We start from the raw sequence: 25,421 nt of genomic DNA on the forward strand, positions 1-25,421 counted from the left end.
CTCCCTCTGCATGTTGGGGGAGGTTTAAAAGCCCAGATCTACAAGACAGGATTAAAGGGTGCCCAAGCTGACAGAAAAGTTGAATTAAGCGGCATCTGATCTTATTGGGTGACTTCCCAAGGCAGTGTATATCATTCCATCATATTATGCAAGACATGATGAATACAGGCTTTTATTGTATGTACTTTTTTCCTTTGGAATAAACAAAAAGACATTTGTTGTAAAGCAGCTGATTTGATACACTTCAATCAGACACTGGCCACATGCTTCTAGAAGGCAGTTTTTTTGCAAGTAGCAAATACTATTAGACCTAAGGATTTAACATGGCTACTAAACAAGGGGCTAAGATTGGCAGGACCACATTTCCATTCAGGTAGGGAAGAAGGTAGTAAATTTGGCCACATGAGAAGTGCAGTTGAGACAGCAAAGGGGTTTAAGATACAGGATACCTGTACCTATGACATTTTGTGTCCTGTGTTCCCTCTAAGCTGCGTGGCACCCACGGGTTAGTCAAGTGCCACAGACATCCAGGTGCCCCTTCCCCAGCTGCTCTACAGCCCATTGTTCTTACCCTCTGCCTTGGAGACACTGGCCAACCTCTCCTGGGAGCCCCCTGCATGCGTGCAGAATGGAGGGTGCTAATGTCAGGGTATCCCTCTTCCTTACCCTCTGGCTGCATCTAGATTGGCAAGATTTTCCAGAAATGCTTTTAACGAAAAAGTTTTCCGTTAAAAGCATTTTCAGAACAAAGTGTCTAGATTGGCACGGACACTATTCCGCAAAAAAGCACTTTTTGCAGAAAAGCATCCATGCCAATCTAGATGCGCTTTTGCGCAAAAAACCCTGATCGCCATTTTCGCGATCGGGGCTTTTTTGCGCAAAACAAATCTCAGCTGTCTACACTGGCCCTTTTGCGCAAAAGCTTTGCACAAAAAGGGACTTTTGCCTGAATGGGAGCGGCATAGTACAGTATTTCCGCAAGAAGCCCTGATTTCTTACAGTAGGAAGTCAGTGCTTTTGCGGAAATTCAAGTGGCCAGTGTAGACAGCTGGCAAGTTTTTCCAGAAAAGCGGCTGATTTTCCGGAAAAACTGGCCAGTCTAGACTCAGGCGCCCTGTGTAGCAGGGGAGAGGAACTGGGTTCAGGGGCAGGACTGAGGCCGGCAGCTGCCGCAGTCTGAACAATCCTTGTGTCTTGCTGCTCTGCAGCGCGGGGCGCCCTTAGGGTGCAACACACTTGGCAGTGGGGAAGGCAACTAGCGATAGGAAGGGTCACGGCTCAGACGAGCGCTGCCGTTTAAAGCGACGCGGTGGCGGTTTGTTTTTTAAAACGGGCTTTTGCCTCGTGCTCACCTCGCCCTGCCGTGACGCGGCCGGGGCCTGCGCTAACTGCTAAGGCGCCGCTGAAACGCCGCGCGGCGGCCTCGCGCTGCCCTCCGGGCGGCCACTGGTCAGTCAGCCTAGGGCGCGCGGGGGGCTCAGCCACGCCCTCTGGCCCCGCCCGTTTCCTCGGCCGGCCAGAGCGCGCACCGGCAGGCACCTCTCGCGACCGCCATGAGGGGGCGGGGGCCGCAGGCTCGAGACCCACCCGGCGCGCGGCCGCGCCGCTCTCAGCGTCACGCGCCCCTGAAGCCACCTGGGCGCGGCGCACGCGCAGGAAGCGATGTTGGACTGGGCTGGGCTGCCCGGCGCTCCCCGCGCGCGCGCGCGAAGAGGGCAGGGCTCATCCGTGACCCCGCCTCGAGAGGGGGCCGGAACGCTCGTGCCGCGGTTGCTGTTTCCGCCGGGGACCCCGCGGCCGCGCATTCCCACCGGAAGGAACGTCGCGGTGCTAGGGGAGGGTTCCGGGCTGCGCGCCCCGCTTGCTACCGCGGAGATGTCGAGTCGCCGGCGGTTCCTGGAAGGGGCGGCCCGGGCGCTGATGGGCACGTGCCCGGCTCAAGCCCGGTTCCTGATGTAAGAGCCTCGCGCGCTTTTCTGTGGGGGGAGGGGAGAACAAGGCCTCTCGTGATTTGTGACGTAGCGCCCAGGGGGCGCTCTGAGAACGTTCTTTTCCATCCCCGCTGCAATCGTGGCCCCGCCCCCGCGTGCGCCTCGCTTCTTGACGCCCCTGGGAGCGTGAGCAGGACAGGCCCGGTTTGGGCTGAAACGGTTTGAAACGGGCCCCTCCCCCCCCCCCCCCCAACAGGTCCTGATACAGGACGTCTTAGCTACAGGGCGGGATCCCTGACATGGGGATGGCAAGGTCTGGAGCCAGTGCGCCCCCCCCCCCCATATCTTCAGTGAGTGAAGCGCCCTGACCTGCAACTTGCTTAGTAAACCCAGACTTTTTCCTCCCCCCAGGTGGACGTGTCCTTCTGAAAAAGGCAAGTTTACATATTCTGTGGTGGTGGTACTTTAAATCAGAGCCAGATGAGAAAGCTCAGTTCACAGATGTTGAACTGCTCAGAGCACTTGGTTAGAACATGATGACTTTTCTTCCTCCACCCTCCCAATGGGAAGCGGGAGAGAGACAAGGAAATTCCTTCCCAAGGAGAATTAAGAAATATTTTTCCTGTAGTACAATCTGTAGTTACCACTTTATCTAGTTAATATGATCTAGAACAGGATGCAGTGTGGCAGAGGTAGGACCATCTCTCCAGATTGCACCCATTCACATCAACGCCTGAATCTGACCTTTCATCAGCCGTGTTTTGACTCTATTATATTTGTTAACTGAATCTCAGCAATGGAAGAAGCTTAGTAAGGGGTACACTACATTTGATATGCATAGGGTTTTATATTGACAAAGGCTTGTGCCTCATGAAGTTCCTTGCAGGACTGTAATATTTTGCAGAAAGATGGGAGTGTATTTTTCTAGTACAGTTGCCTATTGGACAGTGCTGCCTTGTATGTAACTGTATGTACATTACTGTGTATATTTAACATTTTGGCATTTGGCTTCCACTTGAGAGTTTGAGTATGAAATGCAGAATTAAACAAATCCTGTATATAGTGCTGACTTAGAAACACATTTAACGGAGCAGTATGAACAAAGGAATTATATCTTAATGCAATTTAAAAAATGCTAGAGTAGAGAAAAGGAAATGCTCTGATCAGTGCACAGTTTACAGTACACTATAAATTAGTGACCTAATAGCTGTAATATATGGGGTTTTTTTATGCACGCCTAAAACATATTTACTGAGAGAAGTTCATTTAGGGTTTTACTGTGTTACCTTCTTTCATCTGTAGATAACAAAACCGACAGAGAAAGGATATGCCCTTACTGTTTCCAGTTTCTGATTCCTGATAATCACAGAGTTCGTCTCAAACCCAAGATGAAAGTGACTCCACGGCTACAGAAACTTCTTAATCGGGAGGCAAAGAACCATAAACTCAATTTGAAACAGACAAAGCTTTTGAAAAAGTACAAAGACTCAAGAAGTGTTCTGGTAAGATTGCTATTCCAATCAACAGGAACTGGGTTTGTTCTTTCTCTAGAGCCTTTATTTTAGAGCCTTTATTTCCCTCAAAGTGAAAGGGAAGAAAAGATCAGGAGACTTTTCTCTTTAGAAATTCAGTTTGCCATCCATCAGATTATTTCATCAGAACATAACTTTTTCTATGTAATTTTCTTGTTGGGGTAATTTCAATTCCAATACACACACAAGGGATTTTAAAACAAAAAGCCTGAGTTTAACAACAAAGAAATGAGAAAATGGCAGGTTGAAAAATTCTCAAACATCCAAACACATTGCTGCAAAAATGTTCAGGTTTAGCAATCTGCATAATCCAAGATTTAACTTTAAAAAAAAAAAGGCCTCTTGTCTTTTTGTTGTGAACGTTCCCAGTGTAGACTGAACTGTTAGTCGATTTGTGCACTCTCCAGCAAAAGTAGCAGCAGCAAAGATTGATAACATACTCTTCACTCGAGTGTTATAAGCTGCAGAGCCTTCTTCCTTAGCCATTTGAGGTATGTGTGCACCATGTTTTGGAACTATGGATGTAATTGATTAGTCGACTATCTGATAAACAAAAACTTATTCTGTAGTCGACACACTAGTTGAGTAGTCCCTTCCCCTCCCCTCGCTGCCTCTATCAAAAAGAGGCAGCAAGGAGGTGGGGGGGGGGGGGGAGTGCTGGCGGGGAGGCAGCTTAAAAGCCAGTTCCTCCAGCTCCATGGGAAGAGTACAGTGGCGGCATTCCAGTTCTGAAATGTACAAGAGTCCCTGCTGGGGCTCTTGTACATTTCAAAGGTGGAAGCCGCTGCTGCGCCTCCACCCCCTCCCATGGAGCTCCTGAGGCTCTTGTACATTTCAAAGTGGAAGCACCACAAGGAGCCCAGGGTCAGTGGGGAACTCCCCACTGGGCCCGGGCTCCATGCAGCCTTTCACTCTTTGAAATTCATAAGAGCCTCTGCTGGGACTCTTGTACGTTTCAAAGGCGGAACGCCACACAGCACTTCTGTGTTTGAAATAAAGCAACAGTTCCCAGCTGCGCCCCTGCCCTTTCTCCCCATGGAGACAGTGCTGGGGGGAAACTGGCTATTAAACCGGTTTCCCCCCAGCACCAGATCCTGCTTCCCCCCTCTCCCCCGCTTGCTGCCTCTCTCTGACAGGCAGCAAGCGGTGGGGAGGAAGCGACTAGTCAAGTCACTAGTCCACTATCCAATAAGTATTTGCTTATTGGCTAATTGACTAGTTGTTTACATCCCTAATCCATAGACCATTTTTGTTGGTTTGGTTTGTTTCTTTTAATTGAGTGTAAACTGCCCGAGAAGCCTCTGATGTCTCTCAAACAGTCTTAAGGAAAACTGAGTTGGATGGCTGTTCGTACGAGACTTTCCTGACCAGTGTTTGATATTATGTAGTGAATAGCTAATTTGTGACTTCTTGTTTGTGGAATACAAAGTGGAAATTATCCAGCAAGGAAAAAAATGAACAATTGGCTTCCCTTGACTACAGGGTTACACTACTCATTTTTACCAAAGGGCAGTTTTATTACCAATAAAAGGTGCTGCAAACCAACATGCATAGGGGAAGGCCTCAGAATGCTCTCTGAGCTAAATGTTTCCTCTCACTTACACCAAGGTGTAACTGCAAAATAATTTCATCACAATAATGAAAGTAGTCATTAAGGGGAAAGGAAAGACACTGGTTGACACTAAACAGAGTAAACAGTGCTAACGTGTCATCTTACTGCATGATCTCCATTGTATTCTGGAACAAAAAAAGTGGAAAAGTGCACAAGATCTGAAGCACGCAGAGAATAACTATGTATACTTTTAATGTAGTGATGGAGGGACAAACAAATTTATTAAAACAGTCACGTAGACAGATGTTTTATTAAATGAAGATGACACTCCACTGGATACAATGTTGACTCTTCAGAGCATGTCCTGGCAGACTGGACACCTGCCTACGAAATGAGGACACTATTGATTATAATTTCCTCTTACAGAATTTGCAACAGTAGAAATGCAAAGCACCAAGAACATAAGATTGGGTTGAGAAGAATCATAGTTATTAACTAGTATCACTTACACATAACAGAAATAGGCACTTTAGAAAGACACAGTACAAAACAAAGCAGATTTTCTCCCCTCCAAATTTTAGTTTCCATTTGAAAGGCACACAAACTAATGTGAACTGGGAAGTTTTGCTTTTATTATTCATTGGTGTGATATCCCAAACATTTAGGCTAGATTTAAAGAGCTGTCATTTTTAGACAGGTGATATTCAGTGTGTGTTTTCCTATTCCAATAATGTGGGTGGATACAACACTTTATGGTCTTGCCTAAGCAAACTGAAGTAATTATATTTAAGGAGTGAGTAGATGACAAGGTGTGCCTGTACAATTATGTTTAAAAGAAACACAACCACCAAATATTGATGTACAGTGATTTGCAGAGCTTTAACAGGTTTTTAAACAAAAATGTACTTCTGTGTTTTGGCAGGACAGATTCTCAGGATGTAACAGGCATCCATATAAATGTGAGCTTAGTAGTTTGTGGTCCATTGTAATCTCCATGTAATGTCCTTGAATTGGGATTCAAAAATAGTAAGTAATAATACCTTCTGCTCTGTTTCAGACAGACTGACAGTCTCACGAAGATCTGTCCAGGTTCAGATCAAGATTGACTTGCATATGTACTATGATTTAGTGCGCAATTTGCTACTTAAATTGCGCCTGAAATGTTTCTGGTATTATGTACTTAAAATACTATCAGGAACTGACAGCTCCCACAGTTACCATTTGTAGAGACACATAAGCGCCTGCTGTGGAAGATAACACATTAGGAACAAGGCTGACTAGGATTTAGACCAACAAGCTGACAGGCTACGTTTGCAAGACCTTTCTTAGTCATTAGCAATATTTTATATCTTGGTTTTAGCATACTGCTAACTTTGCAATTTGCATATCATTACCTATTATACTTTGCAGAGTTACAAAATTGTTAAATCTTTTTTTCCAGATTTTTCATCCTTTAATTGAAGATCAATTATAAAAGATATTTTTGCCTAAGCCATTGGTTTTCAAACTTTGGGGTGTGGAGTACTGGTGGTCTGTGGAGAGCTGGCAGGTCACATTGTTTTGATTCTCTTCAGCTGAAACCACTGAAAAGAACTAAAATAAATTAAAAGCTTTCCTATTCTTTTCTGTGAAAGCAATTGCTATACGCATGTGAGATGTTATGTGATGGCAGCAGTGTCTCAGACGGTCTCTCTATTAATATATGGTTTTGTGCATGAAGCTGCTTCCCCTTTGACTCCACTGAACTTTAGTGTAGGGGTTCTCAACCTTTTTCTTCCCAACATGCTACAAAACCTCCACAGCCCACCTGTGGCACAACTATTTTGTTTTGCATATAAAAGCCAGCGTCAGCATTTCAGGGTCGCCATCAGGACAGTTGCTTAGGCTTCAGCATTAGCCATGAGTGGTGGAGTTTGGGACCCCTGGCAGCAGGTTGATACAGTGGAGCTTCTTTCTGCTCTGGGCCCCAGCAAGTCTAATGCCAGCTTTACTTGGTTAACCTGAAACCTGCTCACAGCCACCCAGTGGGCCCTAGACTCCTTCCTGAGAACCATTGCTTTAGTGAATGCCCTGTAGTCCCAGGGCAGTTCTTACCATACCAATGACCTCCCTTGTTTTAACAGTGCGGGATATACCTCCCTAAACTGGGATCCTCTGGTCCAGTAACAAGGATCACGTATGTTCCTGGACCAGAGAGCCCAGGGACAGGGAGGCTCAGGTAACTCAGAGAGCATAGTGCCAGAGGGCTCAGGTGGCGCAGGGAATCCCATGATACAGCCTCAGGGGGGAGCTGTGGCAGCATAAGGAGCCCCACTGCAGGGGATCCACCAGTATGGGGAGCTCCAGTGGCACAGCCAGGAATCCCACAGGAGGGAGTCAGGGGGTGCCCCATGGCGTGGCTAGGAGCCCTGTGGCAGGGGGGCTCAGGTAGCACAGCTGGAAGTTCCGAGACATTCAGCTAGGGCTGGCAGCACAACTGGCTGAAGGCAGTGGGGGCTGGCTGGGGTCAGAAGCAGAGTTGGCAGGTGCCTGGAAGGCTGGTAGTAGGGAACCTCCCCTAGTCTGGCAGATTTCCATATTCGGGACCAGCCAGGTTCCAAGGGTGCTGGACCACAGACGTCCAACCTGTAGTGTATCTTTAGTTTTGAAGATTTTGAATTTAATACCACTTTCTTTGAAGACTTGCCAAAAAAGTGTTGTATAGTTAAGTTGAGAAGTGTAAATTAAAACATTTTAAAATATATTTTGGTAATTTTCTAAATTCTTGAATGTCTATGGTGAAAAATGAATCCCACGGCGGTACTCAAAATATTTTACAGTCACAGCCACTTCTAATGTTGCCTAGTTTTTTCTTGTTGTGACAAGATTGGTTTTTGTTTCATTCCATGTGTTTGCAATTCAGAATTAAAGACCCTGAAATTAGTTTCCAGGGGATTGGAGTTGTTTCTAGTCAGACCCTGGGGATTTGATGGCTTAAGTGGTTTAAAAAAAAAGCTATATGTGAATTCACTGTTGCTTTTTATGTCTCTCTGCTTCACATAACCAAGTCTTTAAGCAGCTTGATTCATTTTGTAATTTTGAAGAGCACTTGGACACTTATACATTTTAAATGAGGAAAGACAGAAGAGTTAACGTTTTCTTTCCTCTCTTCATAGCTGGTTACTTGCAACACATGCAACAAAACAACAAGACATTATGGTAAAAGCAGAGATTTTCTGGCAACAGCAACAAGCCGTTCTGGAACTCCAAAGAGTACACCAGACCCAAAGACTCCAATGTCTGCAAACAAAATGACACCCTTAAATCACAGTAAATCAGGATCCAAAGGCAAAAGTCCAGCATCAGCTTCCAGGTAACTGTTTCCATTTTACCCGAAGAGTCAATATACTGAATAAGTTGCAGTACTAGAAGTGAGAAAAGGGAGTTCAGACTAGCAATGTTAAATAACGGTTAATTGACTAGTCTATTAACCTCATGAATTATTTTCAGTTACTCGACGAGTCTACAGTCCCTGGGGGTGGAGACTGGTAGCCAGTTTGCTCCAGCCCCATTTCTGAGGAGCCACCTGCCACTCAGCACTGCTGCCTCTGATACAGAGGCATTAGCACAGGGCGGCAGCAGCTCCAGTCAGAGGGGTGAGGTTGAGCTCCTGGACCCGGCACAAGCCAGAACTGAGCCAGGTTGCCTGCCTGGCTCCTAATACACTTTAAATGCTGTGGTAGGTCCCAGACCTGCTGCAAGCCAGGCTCCTAGTCAGCCAGCTAAAAATTTACTAGTTGAGTGGTGGGCGGGGGGAAAAGAGGAACGTGTGTATTTTATACCATTAACCTATAAGCTATTACATCCCTAGTTCAGACAAGTTTTTTAGTAATCTCTTATAATTAATAACTAATATCAGGGATCTGAAATGGGAAAATCATTTTAGTTTTACGGATGTAAATACTCATTAAAACAGTTGACTGGTTAACTGTTGGAGAGCTGGTGCAGATCATCTGGGGCTGGGGTCCAACTAGGGCTGTGGTCCTGCTGCCTCACTGGGGCAGAAATCCTGCCTGCCAGGGATGGTGAGGTCTGCTTTGGTTGGGCTGGTTACTGGGTAAACATGCTAGGAAAACTAAAGCTAAAAAGTATTTCTTCTTTTTTGGATTTTTAAAATAAACTTCAGCCTTAGTGTGAGAGACCTTTGAGAAAATAAAACCCTAAGCATATATGTAATATATGCAAACTCAGTACTTGCATACATATTTCGGTAGTTGTGCTTCTTACAACCCACTTTTAAAAGCAATGCATAAGTTATTCTGCACACAAACATTTTCAAAATCAGACCATAAAATTACATTATTCCCACAGTCTCACTTTTTTAATAAGATGTTCTTGATTTTTGTTTGGTTTTGCAGAACATGCATGCTTGGACAGTCACCATCCAGTTCTTTCCTCAAGACTCCCAAAACCACTAAATCTCACTTTTCTCAGCTCAAATGGCTACTTAATCTTGAAGAAAAACAGAAGAGCCAGAAGAGGGACCTGAGAAACTTCTTGTCTTCACTTTGAAATACTGAATGATTACAATAGTAATGGCTAAAATTGGGCCAGTAAATGAACTAAGTTAGTGACTGTTTTATGTATTATTTTATAAACTTATGAAAACAATTTTAATGATAGTTTAATTTGACTGTCTTAAGGCCTTCAGCATGTAAGGGAGGATTAAATTCATTGTTTGGAACATTCTTTGTACTTAGTTTGTCTACCAGAGGATATTGCTGGTCTCAGAAGCCTGAATTTGGTTCACAGTCTTTAATAGCTCAGGAATTAAAAGCCCAAATCTGTTCTTGAAACAGGTTGACTTGCATCAATGAAATGGCTTTTAAAATAGGATCCTGTACCACAGTAGAATTTGCAGAAGATCTGTGGTGTTGGTTTGTGGACATTCTCTGTGGCTGTGCAGATCTGTGAAACTGTTTTCTAAAGGAAATCTGTGTGGTCCTTAATGAACTGACAAATTAATTCTGAAACATGCCTGCTTAACGCTATTTAAAACAAGTAAGTATTACTCTGCAATTCCTGACATTGGTGGCTCTAGTTATCCATTGGAAAGAGAATTAATTAATTTGTTTTTGCATACAAATAGCTTTAAAACCAAAAATGTGTGTGTGTCTGCAAGTTGTTATATAAAGTGTTTCCTTTTTGTTCTTGACTGCATTCCTGTTTGGGCAGTAGCAAATTAACAAAATTATTACATTTATTCCCTGCACTGCATCTGGATTTTTGAAATCCAATTAAAAACCACTTTCCAACAAGTACAAATTGGTATATTTAAAAAAAATCATGGAGGCCAGAGCTTGTTGCAAATCTTTAGTGCCTATAGTTTTCTACAAATTAAGAGTGGGACCATTTCCTCCACATTGAGAAAGTATAAGGGATGCTGGAAGAACTTCCATTTTGCCTCTTTCCTACTCTGATCTCTAAACTAAGAACTTGCACTATAAGGAACATTCCAGTCAATGAACTGAGGATCTTTGAATTCTTTGGAAGAGACTTTACAAGTCATCAGTTTATTCCATTACTGTTTCAAGGCTGATAAGAATTTTACAATGTGTATGTATTTGAATTCCTTAACCATTAACTCTTACCCCCTTCTTTTCCTTTAAAAATAAGTCTGCAATATTAGATACTAAAGAATTGGCAACAGTGTGATTATTAGGTAAGAACTGTTGACCTGACTATGTGGCTTATCTCTTGGAATTAGGAGAACCCTTTCTCTTTGATGGAATTGGCTTTAAATAAACCACTCATCATTAAGTCTGGGGTCTGGGTGGTGAAGCAAGGGCTGGGATACCTATGGGTATGTCAAGACTACGTGGTCCTGTCGACTGAGCCATGTAGATGAGTTTACTAGACATTGCAAAATAAGTGGCGATTTAAATAATCGCCGCTTCATTTACATTAAAATGGCCGCCGCGCTGTGCCGACGATCAGCTGATCGGCACAGCGGGGCAGTCTAGACACGCCGCGGTTGACAAGGGAAGCCTTTGTCGACTGCTCCAGTATGCCTTGTGAAACTGGATTATTCGCCGCTTCATTTTGCTATGTCTAGTAAACTCATCTACATGGCTCCATTGATGTAGCCATGTAGTCTAGACATACCCTAAGAGACTGCATTTCTGACTTATTGTTAACCAGTTTGAGACAATCCTTTTTGTTATTGTCTCAATATATCTTATGGACGAGTAACTGCCACTTTGGTTTGGTTCAGTTTGTCCTGAATTTGGTATTCTTACTGGTGACCCATTGAGGTATTAACTTCACAATCAGCTTCAAAAATGGAACCTTACAGACAACTATTAAAAAAAAAAAAAAAACAGTTTATTATACATACTTTGAAGGATCCAATACCCACCCTTCATTCACCAAGAACTTTATTTACAGAAAAACACTCAAATACGTTAGAGAAGAATATGCTCTGAGGAGAAAAGTCTCAGGTGTATATATATATACCTTAGATGCTTAAAACCACCTTCACCAAAAGTGGACACTCTATTGCAGAAGTAGATCAAGCTTAGAATGGGCCACTTAAATAACTCAACAGAACCCGCTTAAAGCACAGAAATAAGACCAGAGACTGCACACTGCTAGTTGTCACCTACAACTCCACACTGTAACTCAGACAGGGTATCAGACTATTATAACCCATACTCAATGGAGACTACATTCTGAAGAATCTTTCTGGTACCTCCAAGCTTCATCAGTCGCTCCACGCTGATCAGGATACGCCATTCAAAACAGCATCCCATCCTTCCAGAACACATGCAAAATCTGCATACTACTGCTACAATAATCCCCATAATGCATCTTTCAGATCCCTGCGTGCTACATGTGCCTATCAGAATGTGTTGTACTTCTTCCAATGCACTAAATGCCCCAATAACAATTATGTGAGTGAAATAAATCAGTATGCTCTCAAATGAACTCACAAAAATAAAGACAAAAACACCCTCTGCATGAATACTTTTCACAAAGTAATCACTCTATATCCAAACTTTCAATCTTCATTCCCAAAAGGGCAGTATTTCTCAATGTGGTCCATGGATCCACTCTGAGAAACCTGCTAACTGGCTGCTCTGATTTGTTTATTTACCAGCTGTTTGCAGCCAAGGGGAGCTGTGGGAAACATCATGGGCCAGTCCGCTGCTTCCTGTGGCTCCCCTTGGCTGCAAACAGCGAACCAGAGCCAATGGAAGCCACAAGGCTCTGTGGCTGCGGAACTAGTAAATAAACATATCTGAGTGGCCAGTTAACAGGTTACTCAAAGCAGATCCATGGACTACTTTGAGAAACACTGCAATAGGGATGTGACAAGTAACTGGTTAACAAGTAATGCTTACCGGTTCTGGTTTACAGTTAACCAGGGGGAGCTTAATTTTACATCCCTAATCCCCAATGAAACCTGCAAAATGCATTCAAAAGAAAAGCCTCAGAGTTTAAAGTAATAACTTTCATAGACACTAAAAATCATGGACTGAATATGGACACTGGATTTATGGCTCATTAAAACAATCTGTGACTAACCTCCAAGGTATTTTTTTCTCCCCCTTCCTTCTCTTATGACTGGAAAGGTGTTAACTGTCCACTTCACCTTGAAATGTGCTAAACAATCTGTTCCATCTCGTACATTTCCCAGACCCGAAGAAATGTTCATCTTAAGATCGATAGCTTGTATCTCTCTCACCTATAGAAGTTAGTCCTGGCTATGACAAAACTGCATATAAGAAAACAAAATGGTAACAGTAATCAATTTGGTATCGCAATCATGCTTAAACTTTTTTCAATTCTGAGATTTCCTGTTTTAGCAATTATTCTTCAATTTAAGTACAAAGGAATCTCTTAAACTGGTAAATCTTTCAAAATAGAACACACTAAATGTAATCATTGTCATGCATTTTTCTTACTATGTATTCACCTGTTGCTTCAATGGATAACTTCTTTTGTTTTAAAACACATTTTAGAGACACTCACCAGAGAACTATGCACCCTCATTTAAAAATACCATTTCAATTTTCAATATTTAAATACTGAGAAACAGTAATGTAATAATTAAAATTAGTATAAAACTACCAACTTAGTCAAAATGGCAGAGTAGTTCTGGGTTACTCAGAGCAATTCACAATGGTTATATATTGACAATCCAGAGAACGGCGGCTGGGTATATAAGTATTAAATAATGTTGATTTATGATGTTTTATAGTGTTTTATTCTTTTAACTATGAAAATGTTATACACTGAAGAGTTATTTAGAGGACAAATTACACAAGAATTACACAGTCTGTGAGCAGTGCACAATAAAACACATTTTTACATTAAAACATCTTGTCAGCCTTCAACAAATGAGCAAATTTTGGTTGCAAACAAGTTACAAAGTGCTGTTGGTAGCATTTTTCCCACAAAAAGGATCATGCTTACTAAGATACTTTTTCATGTAGTAACGATTAAATCAGAATTAGACTTCTAAATAGTAAGACGGAGAAACTGACCCATTTAGCAACGTAATTTAACACACAGAGACAGATTCAAAGACAGAAATTGGTCATCTGTTTTTAAAAAAAGATAATCAATATGCTTATTATGATTTTTAAGTTGATTTTCTAAGAGTGAGTTGCTGACAGCCAAATCCTAATTGTTTCATTTGCACAGACAGAATAGCAATTTCAAAAAAGCAAGAATTAATTCCAAATGCTTTTACTAAAACCATCCCAACAAAAATAGTGCCATTGCAGCTGCATGCTAATCTTTCTACAATAATTCGATAATTTTCTATTACCATATGTGCTACAAGTTGAATCTTTCCCTTCTCAAGCATATGGCTAACAAAGACTACATCTATACTGCTGCTTTTTTTCCAGAAAAAGGTACGCAAATCGCACTCCACAATTTGCGTACATTTTTCTGATTCTTTTTTGGGAAGAAGCTTTTCAGAAATTTGGCCCGTCTACACTGGGCCAAATTTCGGAAAAGCGTCCTCTTTCGGAAGAGCCCTTCTTTCTCATAAAATAAGGAATGCAGATGTGTTCCCTGGATGTGGCAGAGTTTTTCCAGATACCTCTGGTATCCTGGAAAAAATGCCATAGTCTAGACATAGCCAAAATGTCTATGCATGTGCTATGGCCATTTAAGTCCTCCAGTGGTGCACAGATCTCTTGATGGGATTGTTAGAGGACACATTTGCAGATACTGAAAAAAAATCATGGGAATTTTGCCACTGACTTCTAGATTTTAAATCATGTAGCTTGGATTGTGTTGGGAGAGGAGGAGGGGAATCATGAAAGGCTGACTGATTTAATAATATATGAAAGGCTGAACAGTAGCTGAATGTAAAATAGACAAGCACAAGCTATTGTTACTGAAATTTATAAATTAACTTTCTACAAAGGAGGCAATTTATCTTTTATCAACACTTACAATTCTTTCATAACCAAGAATGTTAAATTTGTTTGTAAGCTCACAGAAACTTGGAGAATGGGCATTTTTAGACAGATTTTTTTAAATAGTTTTACAACAATATGGCTTTATCTTCAAAGCCATTACTTCTTCATGAGAGTAATCTCATTGACACAATCTCAGTTACCTGAAAGTAGGTACTCATATGATTTAAGAGCTGTAGGACTATGTCCATGAAATTTCACTAAAACTCCTGATAACTGTATCTTGTTAGAAGGATCTGATTTTTTATTATTAGAAAACACTTTAAGATGTAACATTTGTTGAGCTGAAACAAAATTCGCATCTAGGATCCTCCTTTCTTTGGGTAGGTGAATTGGATTTCATTGTATGTCACATGACCAAAATGCAACTTTATGCAGATTAGTTGACTGCACCTCATTTTTCTACCATGCACACACAGGTACATATACTATATTTTGGTACCTGAGAACATAAAGATACCTGACAGCCCTATGAAGCAGCTGTTGTATCTTACTGTATTGTATGTCACTCCCATAGAAATCAGACTGAACACCATTCCTCCAATAACATGAAATATTTTTAGTAACAAATAAGGAGCATTTTACCTCCCCTAAATTCTTTGTTTCCAAACTAATTTTGAGTGGTTTAAAAAAGGCCAACCAAAGCACACCACAAAATTAAAAGAATCATTAGATAAAAGCATTAGCACTGAGTTCTCAAAGTTTCACTTTAAAATTGTATCAAAATTAACATTCATCTCAAGGAAAAGTTTGATTTTTTAAATATATTTTCCCTAAATCTTGTCTTTAACAACTACTTCTAAATATACATCTATACACACAAAACAATATTACTAAAACATAAGAAGAGAATAACAGAGTTAAGTTAGTATCTACCTTTCTCTCTGCCCATGAGGTGTTGAATCCTGATTTTCCTTGACATTTACACAATGATTTCTGCCCTTTTTCCGAACAAGGCAGGTGGAGAAAGAATGAATGCTTAAACTTTTTACAACAAAATATTCTAAAAATCTAGGATCTGATTTAGCAATGGACTTCTTACACTGGGACAGAGCCCTAGTGATTTCAATAGCAGTAGCAATCGATCTGCTTTGGAATAGGACTAAGACTACTGATTTTTTCTATTCAGTTATAATTCATGAGGTAACAGATTTGTTTTTTTAAATTTGTAAATAATTTTGTACTATGCTTTACAAAAGGAGTGCTTTTTTTGCAGCAATAATGTGTATGTATATAGACATTTATATAGCTAATTTTTTAATGGCCTAGAACACCTTTAAACCATGAAACTCTTACTCTAGCTCTAATTTTCAAATAGTTTTCAACTTGAATGCACTTTTGAAAAGATGACTGGATACTTTTTACATATCTGACAATGCTTAAAAACATAGCTAGTTTTGTCTGCTAATTATGGTCAATATCCTTCTCACTCTGGTTTTCACTGTGGACTGATAAAATGAGTAGAAAGCTAACTCAAATAGCTATAAATCTGTTGATGGCTAGTGAGTTCAGACCATTGAGCATCTTCCCACCTCTAAGGCTATGTCTACACTGCAGAGCTTTTCCGGGATACTAAAGGTATCCCGGAAAAGCTCTGCCATGTCCAAGGAATGCATCTGCTTTATTGGAACAGTTTCCGAAAAAGCAGACACGTTCTTCCACCATCACTGTAATCCTCATTGTATGCAAATTAAGGGATGTTCCAAAAGAGCAGGATTTTCCAAAATTTGGCCCCATGCAGACAGGCCAAATTTTGGAAAAGCCTCTTTTGAACCCCTCCCCCCCCCCCCCCCCCCCGCTTGCAAATGGTGTTTCGCAGTTTGCACATCTTTCTCCAACTTTTCTTTGCAGTCTAGACTTAATCAGGTTTTTTGGGGGGAAACTCCCAAAGAAAACATCTCTATATATTGTTGTCTCCTTGCAAATTGCAGGGTAAAGTGTTCAAGAATTAATGTTTGATCCTGTCATATTTAATTCTCACAAGTTCCTACTTCATGCATGTAAACTTGAGGGGGACTTGGGAGTGTTTTGGGGTGAGGTGTGGCTTGAGAAGCCATGCAGCAGCAGCCTAGATGGTATACTGTCAGGGAGAACAGGAAAAATCTGGGGAAACAGCAGAGAGTATGGCCCTTTTTTCCCCCCACACACACCTTCAGATGCACAGAGAAATCCATGGGTGAAAGTCCAAACTTCCTGAGATCTTTGTATGGACTGCCAAACCTTATTCTGAAGTAATGATACTGTGCAGATCCTGTAATTTCAATCCATCTATTTTTCCAGCTAATTACTGCCCATTTGTGATACAGCCAGAATTTCCTCTTTTGAAAAAGGTATATGTTTTTGTCAAAATATGATTATTTTCATAAAGAAGGTTGTTATATCCTGCTGACAGTTGTTAAATATTCCATGGCCAATGACTAGTTGGCAAAACTTCCATTGACTTCAGTAGGGTCAGGATTTTACTCCATGACTATGAGTCATCTCAGTTTATTTTATTTTTAAAGCTACTGGTTTTAAGTCTGCAAAGTGGGATGTGCAGTAATGTGTTAAATGGCTGTAAACTTTATTTTTGTTTAAACTGACGTAAATGTAATTTTCATGACACATATAATTAAGAGTGGGTATTTATTAATATTGCTTATAAAGGTTTACAATGAAATGGTTTCTTTAGGCAAGCCTCTCACCAGAACACTTAATAATAAAGCCTCTCAGAGTAAAACAAACATACATTTGGGGTCAGATGCTTATGAGTATTTAGGGGCCTAAAGGACTTGGAGCCTAGTGGGATTTTCAAAAATTCCTAGATGCTTAACTCCTATCAATAGCTAGTAAGGCAGTTTTGAAAATCCCACTAGGCATCTAGCTGCATCTTGAGGCTCTTAAATATCCTTAAACACCCACTTCTTAGTGTTTTTAAAAGGAAGGGGGTAAACAACTTTGTTTTGATAGTTTAGTTATTGACATACAAATATATTTATACAGTGACAGGTTGTTTTTAAACCCACATTCAGCAATGATTCTTGCAGTTTAATATACAGAGTGGCCTAGATTTTCTGGGAGAAAATCCCCTCTTTGTAAGAAAAGGAGACCAAGACTTATATGTTTGCTGAGAGGCTCAGAGGCAGGGGAGTAGTAGTTCTCAATGGCCTCTCTGGACAAGTTTCTTCATGGGAGAGGATGCTCTGATCCAAATTTTCTATAGCTTTCAAAATGCTATTTGTAGTAATTAAAATTGTGGAATGATGTCACATTTATTGGATCAGGTTTGTTAATGGAGATGAATGTGGCAGAAATAGGTTATTGTACAAAGTGCTCCTTCAATTCAGAAACCAAGCTGTCAGAGAAAAAAAATATTTCTATTGCACTAATTAAAATGTTTGGCTCTTAAGCAGTATTTTTAATTTTAATATTTAAAAGTAAATATTATGCCAATTTTGAGTCACCTAAAATGTGTTCAATTTATCATGATTTATATTTTCCATTTTCAAATCTGGTTAATAGTATTTACTTGAAAATAAATCAACAGTCTTATTTGGGGGTGGGTAAATTAAATTAATAAATAACCAGAAACATCACTCCGCACACAAAAAATAAATTGCAGTAGTCTTCTTAGAAACATAAAATTATGATTTCCACAATGTTCCATTGCCTCACTAGGCACTGAAATGTGGCAATTTAAATGTACTCTTTGATTGTAATGTGAACTACATTGAATAGAGGGTACATAAGAAAAATAAAAGAAATGTATCAGTTTCTTACAGGGCACCTGATCAAAATCTGTACAAAAGATAATATTTCAAGATAATTACTCATTCTTTAACATAATAATATACAGATGCCACCTTTTATAAATGTACCAATATGTTCACTTGCCAATAAAACAGTAAACAAATCAATATTTTAAACAATTCTTATAAATTATTTGGAGCATTTTTTACCACCACTCTCCAACAATGTACAAAAATAATACTACGGGAATATCAATCAGTCTGACCTACCCCTCACTCCACAGAAGAGCAGAGGCTATAGAAATAGATGTTCTTATAATCAATCATCATTGTAGATGTCTCCGGCAAATGGTAGGTGCACATGGCTTCCTGTGACATTGGGAAGTCGAGACAGATCAGGAAGATTCTGGATTCGTGTCCTAAGTTCTTTTCTCACCTGGGATACTCTGGCTAACTTGCGCTTGTATTCCTGTAATGCAAAAGTAGTTGACAGATGATTTTCCAATCATAGCAGGATTTTCAAAATCCCATCCATATTATTTAACTGACATTTCATTGATCACGACTCCCTTAAGCAAGTGAGGTAATTAAATATATGTTTATAGGTGAGGAGTTAGAGAATCAGATAATTCCAAATAGAGTTTATCATCTGCTAGAACTAGTGTTTGATTCCCAAGAATCACAACACTGCTCAAGAGATTGATTTAGATCACTGCACATTTTATTTTTGGGGTTTTTTCTTTATTCTATGACTATAAGAAAGCTAAATAAGAAGAATGCCAGTTTTAGATAATATAACTGTAGAAATTTCTACATGTGACTAATAGCATGGAGTAATTCTGAGATATGGTATTAAAGCTACTTGTGACTAATTTTTTTTCATTTACCCCATAACTCTACTGACATCCAGAAAGTTATTAGTCATTTACACTAGCAAAAGAGTTGCAATAGTCTTAATTCCTTCCAATTAAAGCAAGACAAATGCCGAGCAAGAAAAATGTCAGTGAATGCACTAACAGTCAATCAAATATATAAGAAAACTGTCAGTAAAAATGACAAGACAACTTAGAATTAATATTTTTTCCTTACACCATAGTAAATTTCCAGACTAGAGTGAATATTTTTTATATTTAATCTGAATGTATGAACTCCTTGATGGTCAAAATAATGGACTAAAAATAGATTCTATATTTCTGCACAAATAGAAGTTGCACAAATCTGTATTTGTTTTGAAACCATATTTTTTCCAGGTGCAATTTGAATTTATTCGAGGGTTTTTTTGGGTTTTTTTACATTTTATTATCAAAGTTGGAGTTTTTTTGTTTACAGGTTGAATTAGTATCCTCAATGCCTTCCTCATGAACAAAATACCATTGCACGGTGTTGTATTATTTTCTGGAATTGAACTCAGTGAATAATGAGGCTAACAACAATTTGGTTTATATATTAAAATCCATTATTGTACTGACCATCAGATGGAATAGTGAGCTATCCTGAGCCCAAAGTTTCACAGAAATAGTACTCTGTATTCTAGTACCTTATGTGCTGATCCTGCCAACCCCTTAAGAATTCAAGGGTGAAATCCTGAACCCATTGAAATCCATAGTAAAACTCATATTGATTTAAACTGGAGGGAGAGAGGCAAGATTTTACTCAATGTATTTGAAAGATTGGGGTCATCAGGAGACTCGCAAATAGTTTTGCAAAGATTAAATAAGCCATTCAAACTTCAACAACACTGAGATAAGCATTATTATCCCCATTTTAAAAAAAATGGTTAGACTGAAATACATGGAAGTTGAATAACTTCTTCAACATGCCAGAATCTAACATTGGCTCCCTGATGTGCTCTAAACACTAGACAGATCTGACATTAAAACACTGGAAACTGCTGCTAATGACTGCTGCATAGTATCCAGAGGTCTCAATGGGATTAACTTTGTACAGACAGAGATACAAAGAAATGATCCTTTGCCATAAAGATCATAACATCTAAAAGTCTGATAGCAATCTTATGTCTTCATCTCCATTAATTTCTAGTCCAGCCTACATGAACACACACTTGAGAATTCTTTAATTTAGGTGGCAGAGACATTCAAATTTAAGGAAAGAACAAGGAGTCATGGTTCACACAGACAAATAAATAGGTAATATGTATAACATTTAATTGCATTAGGTTCACCAGTTTCAGAACAAAAATGTCTAAAGTTCCAATAAGGCGGCACCAGATTACAAGAAACTGACAGAAAGGTTGAAGCCAATAGATTTGGATTCAGCAATGATATACAGTAAAACTCCATTAGTCCGGCGTTCAATGCTCCGGGACTCCTGATGGTCCGGCACCATCAGGAACCCGGAAGTGCTGGGGCAGCCGGACAGGCTTCCCCCATTCAGCTGCTGCTGAAACTGACCAGCAACGGCTGAATCAGGGACGCCTGGGGCAGAGCCGGACTATTGTAAGGGGGGACTGTGAGGGTCTGGGGTGGCATCCCCTCCCGCCCCACTCCAGACCCCTCATAGCCCCCCCTTCTGATAGTCCGGCATATCTGATAATCCGGCACCCCCTGGGTCCTAAAGGTGCCGGATTGTCGGAAGTTTACTGTAAATGGTTTGCAACAGTACAGGAGAGGTTCAGTGGAACATTAAGCAAAACCAAACTGTCCAATGAGATTAAAAATTGGCAAAAACCCAACTAGCCTAAATATAAAATAATACTAATGGTACCCTTTCATTAAAGAAAACTAATTGGGACAGCATTAAATAAAGCTTAATTCCAAATTTTTCCCCAAAATAGGAAAGAATTGTACCGCAGTTGAGGCTGAACACCTTACAGAATTGATTGAGGATCCAAGAAAATAGTCTAGTGGTTACAGAATGCTAAGAAGTTACTAAAAAAAAAAAAAAATCTGAAATTTGCAATTGGAAAAGACTCTTAATACTTCACATAACAGGTTCCTTAGCAGGCTGCTCAACACCACACTAAAAATTTCCTTCCACTTGTAATATAACATTCCCGTAGGGTATGTCTACACTGCATTCCTCTTATCGAAAAAGGAATGCAAATACAGCTGAGCAAAATTGCAAATGAAGCACAGATTTGAATTTCCTGCACTTCATTTGCATAATCATGTCCAGACGCTATTTCAAAATACCCTTTTTCAAAAAAAGAAATGCAGTCTAGATGTGGTTATTTCGAAAGAAAACTCTTCTTTTGAAATTACCCTTAAACCTCATTTTATAAGGAGTAAGGGTAATTTCTAAAGAAGGGTTTTCTTTCAAACTAACCGTGTATAGACTGCGTTTCTTTTTTCTAAATAGGATATTTCGAAATAACGCCCAGACGTGATTATGCAAATGAAGCACGGGAAATTCAAATCCGCTCATTTGCAATTTCACTCAGCTGCATTTGCATTCCTCTCTCAAAAGAGGAATGAAGTGTAGACACACCCATATTAATTATCTCCGGAATATGTAACATCACCCAAAGCAATTTTCCATCATGAACCTCCCACAGGATTAGAATGTGTATTGAGATTTTATGAAGCAATAAATATTCTAGAATCTAATGATCTAATTTATCATGTACTTCCTTAGCAGTCAAGTAAAATTCTGAATTTGTCCAAAATTTTCATAGCAATGTTGAGTAGCCAACTTGGGGTGGAGATTGATTTTCAGACCAGAGATGCTCAGCTGTTTCGGAAAGGAAAAACTTGTGGGGTTTTTTTAAAGTTTATAATTTGGGCGGGGGGGGGGGGTAAAGTTTATAAGTTGGTCAAATTTGGGTAGGTATGCACAAGAATGGTGAAAGGAACATTTGTGACATAAAGACCACCCCTCAGATTACAAATGCCATTTCTACTGCCTGGGATGCTAAAGGAAAAGTCACAAGTTTTTTTTTAAAGTGGAAAAACATACTTTTTCTAGCCTTATTCTAAGAAACACCTGGACCATTCTGACTGAAACTTTCTACAAAATTCAGCCTGAGGCAGACACCTGGCTTAAAAAATGTCAGCCAAAATGATTACTGCTTGGCAAAAGTATAAACAACTGAAAACAGGATCTTCTAATGGGAAGTATCAAGTAATCTTAACAATTAGTGGAGCTTTTAACTGTGCCTATCATATGTTTACCAAAGCTCTCCAATGATCTATGTTAATTTACAAAATGGATTAGCATGCAAATGGATTAGCAAATGAATTATCTGCTGAAGGCTTGGACTATGCAAATATCTGCTGCAATTACACATTTAGTGAAAGAGAAGAAGTACAGTAATTTCTAGAAATGGGATAGGATGGCAGATGCACAGTCATGTGGCCAGTGGTAGTAAAATAGGTTATAAGTAATCTCCTGGTGGCAAGAATGTGTCTCTTTTCATATACGATTGTTAACTGTATTTTGAAGAGGTAATGCTAGTTAAGAATTTGGCAAAAAGTATAATCTCACCCCCCAAAGTGACAGGTTCCCTATAGATTCTTTAAATTTCATTAAATATTTCAAGTCTTGCTTCCCTGCCAAAACCATCAGGATGCTCTGAAACATCATAGATAATACAGGATTAGTCAAGGAAGAATAGTTCTGAGTAAATGGGCTGGAACATTGTATTAACACTGATGTGCTGTACAACAAGAGCCAGGTAAAACAACTACTAAAAGTTAGCAAACTTTGGGATTGAAAGCAATGAAAACAAAATGCCTGCAGCCTAGAGACAGCTTCAGAAATGTGTGACTTCCTGACAATGGAGCTATTTAAAGAAAATGAATTTCTGAAAGCTAACACAGGTCATTTTAAAAATAAATCTAATATTAAACTTACAAATTTGTTAAAGCAGGTTTTCACAAGCTTACTTAAGAAGAGTTGTGTGCAATACAGGCATATATATTTACTATATCTATTAACTGAACTTTAAAATCTCATCTGTCAGACAAACATTTCATTTCAAAAGCCATTGCCTGCAGGTTCTCATGAAGCACTGAATTCTACCCTGAGATCCATGCATATAACTTTGACTTCAGCAAAGTTGTGCTTGTGTGTTCAAGGGCAAAATATGGCTTTAGCACTTAATAGAGACAACTGTTTACTTCAGTGGTGGTTATGAGTGCTGAGCATCTCTAATAATCAGGCTATAAATGTTTCAACGAATTAACCTATTTAATGCGCAAAGCAAACAGAATTTGACCTGTGTTAAATCTGATCATTGCTATGCTATTTCCCCTTCCAGAAGCCCAAATACATGACCTCAGGAACTCTACTTTTTAGCTTTTTAAACTCAAGAGTTTTAACGGAGGCACTATCCAAAGCAATATTCTGATTAGGTAGCTGTACCATTTTGATGATGTCTCACATATGCATTGAGGGACAAATCCAGTTGCCCCAGGGAATTTTGGGGGAACAGCAGGGAGGGAAGGGAGTATTTCATCAGGCCACAGAGAATCTGCAGACTGTTCCAAAGAGGCTGCCTTAGCTCACTCACTGAAGTTCTATTTTGAGGTATAAGAAAAAGGTAGGAAGGAAGGAAGGCAATACACAGCTGCCACAGATCCACTGACTCAACTATTTCTTCAGTCTGCTTCTTCCCTGCCCTCTTTAATCATAAGAAGGAGCTATGCTCCATGCATAGGATGCATGTCTCTCATAAGGACTTCTGCAGTCACTACAGCAGTTCCACAGCTATCAAGGCAAAGGCAAGATTTGTGCCTAACTGCAACCTGTGCATTGTTCCTGTCTGTGGAAAATAAAAACTATATCCTTAATGTTAAAATCAAATATAAGAGAGCTGTAGATGATAAAGGTAAGACAGGAAGCTAGAGGGAATGGAAAGGGCAGGCCACAGAAGGAGAACATCACACTTTTTACATGCACCTCTCCCTGACCCCAAGTGTCAAGCTGACTTTTCAGAAACAGTTTGCACATATTCAGCCACTTTTAACTCACTTGCTGTAGGACTTACTAAACTGGGAGCTGTACAATAGACTGAATTTTGTTTTTATAGTATAATAAGATGGGATAAAAGTGGCTGTTGAACCATAAACTACTGATGGAAAGGCAGCTGAAACTTTAGGGAACATTAAAAAGAGAAAGGAAGATAGAAAAAATAACCATTTTCTCCAAAACACACTTGAACAAGGCAATACAGGCAGTCTCCGACTTACGCAGATCCGACTTACGTCGGATCCGCACTTACAAACGGGGCTTTCTCGCCCCGGAGGTTGAGGTGTCGGATTGCTGCCTGCGAGCTCCGGGGCGAGAAAGCCCTGTTCGTAAGCTGCTCCCGGTGCCCCTGGTCTGCTGGAGACTGTCTCCAGCAGACCAGGGGCACCGGGACTGAAGCCGCAGCAGCGGAAGGGTTCCCGCGCTTCTGAGGCTTTGCCAGAGCAAAGCCTCAGAGGCGCGGCACCCCGCTGCCGCTGCGGCTCTGCTCCCCGTGTCCCTGGTCTGCTGGGGGGGGGGGGGGCGCAGCTAGTGTGCCCCCCCCAGCAGACCAGGCTTTTGTTGTGGACCCTGGGGCAGAGCAGCTGGGGCGCTGCCGATTGGTCCTACAGCGCAGCTCTGGGCACTACTGGACCAACGCGGCAGCACCCCAGCTGCTCTGCCCCAGGTCCTGATTCAGCCGCTGCTGGTCAGTTTCAACAGTGGCTGAATCAGGACGCCTGGGGCAGAGCAGCTGGGGTGCTGCTGGGTTGGTCCAGTAGCGCCAAGGAGCGAGGAGCGATGCTACTGGAGCAACCCAGCAGCACCCCAGCTGCTCGGCCCCAGGTGTCCCCAAGTCAGCCGCTGCTGAAACTGACCAGCGCTGACTACAGGAAGCCCGAGGCAGAGTTGCTCTGCCCCAGGCTTCCTGGAATCAGCCGCTGATCAGTTTCAGCAGCAGCTGACTTGGGGACGCTTGGGGTTCTTAAGTTGAATCTGTATGTAAGTCAGAACTGGCGGTCAGTTTCAGCAGCGACTGAATCTGGACGCCAGTTCCGACTTACATACAGATTCAACTTAAGAACAAACCTACAGTCCCTATCTTGTACGTAACCTGGGGACTGCCTCTAATGGCAGCTTCCAGCTATATTAAGGAGGGCACAGAGCACAGATTTTGGATTTTTAAAAACAATGCTATTTATTCATTATATGACTATTTAGCTCTTTCTCTGTACAAATGTTGGTCAAAATTTGGGTCTAGACAGAAGAGGAAGGTCACAACAGACACACATGCA

The 25,421-nt window shown here is 40.7% G+C and overlaps 2 protein-coding genes across 3 annotated transcripts in view; one reads left to right on the plus strand and one right to left on the minus strand.

Annotated features, from left to right (window-relative positions):
- Positions 1 to 1,723: 1,723 nt before the first annotated feature.
- RMP24 (ribonuclease MRP subunit p24) lies at positions 1,724 to 14,238 on the plus strand. The gene is made up of 5 exons (XM_075921650.1): positions 1,724 to 1,955; positions 2,343 to 2,365; positions 3,234 to 3,433; positions 8,171 to 8,367; positions 9,413 to 14,238. Exons 1-5 carry the CDS (start codon positions 1,876 to 1,878, stop codon positions 9,564 to 9,566), a joined length of 654 nt encoding a protein of 217 aa, XP_075777765.1. The 5' UTR covers positions 1,724 to 1,875; the 3' UTR covers positions 9,567 to 14,238.
- RPRD1A (regulation of nuclear pre-mRNA domain containing 1A) overlaps positions 12,634 to 25,421 on the minus strand; it is a 51,449-nt gene continuing 38,661 nt past the window's right edge. The window contains exons 7-8 of one of the 2 annotated variants that reach the window (XM_075921647.1): positions 18,490 to 18,688; positions 12,634 to 12,771 (exon numbers count right to left, since the gene is read on the minus strand). In XM_075921647.1, the coding sequence (XP_075777762.1) occupies positions 18,539 to 18,688 (150 nt within the window). In that variant the 3' untranslated portion in view covers positions 12,634 to 12,771; positions 18,490 to 18,538. Of the gene's footprint in view, positions 12,772 to 13,240; positions 18,689 to 25,421 lie in introns of those variants that run through there. The other variant, XM_075921646.1, reaches the window with a different exon arrangement.

The sequence above is a fragment of the Pelodiscus sinensis genome, chromosome 2 (assembly GCF_049634645.1).
Source record: "Pelodiscus sinensis isolate JC-2024 chromosome 2, ASM4963464v1, whole genome shotgun sequence".
Taxonomy (NCBI): Eukaryota; Metazoa; Chordata; order Testudines; family Trionychidae; genus Pelodiscus; species Pelodiscus sinensis.

Bases quoted from the DNA above. Each gene is read 5' to 3' on its own strand.
- RMP24 (XM_075921650.1), top strand. From the start codon at position 1,876: ATGTCGAGTCGCCGGCGGTTCCTGGAAGGGGCGGCCCGGGCGCTGATG. The intron at 1,956-2,342 runs GTAAGAGCCTCG...TCCTCCCCCCAG, and splicing joins GCTCAAGCCCGGTTCCTGAT to GTGGACGTGTCCTTCTGAAA. The intron at 3,434-8,170 runs GTAAGATTGCTA...CTCTCTTCATAG, and splicing joins AAGACTCAAGAAGTGTTCTG to CTGGTTACTTGCAACACATG.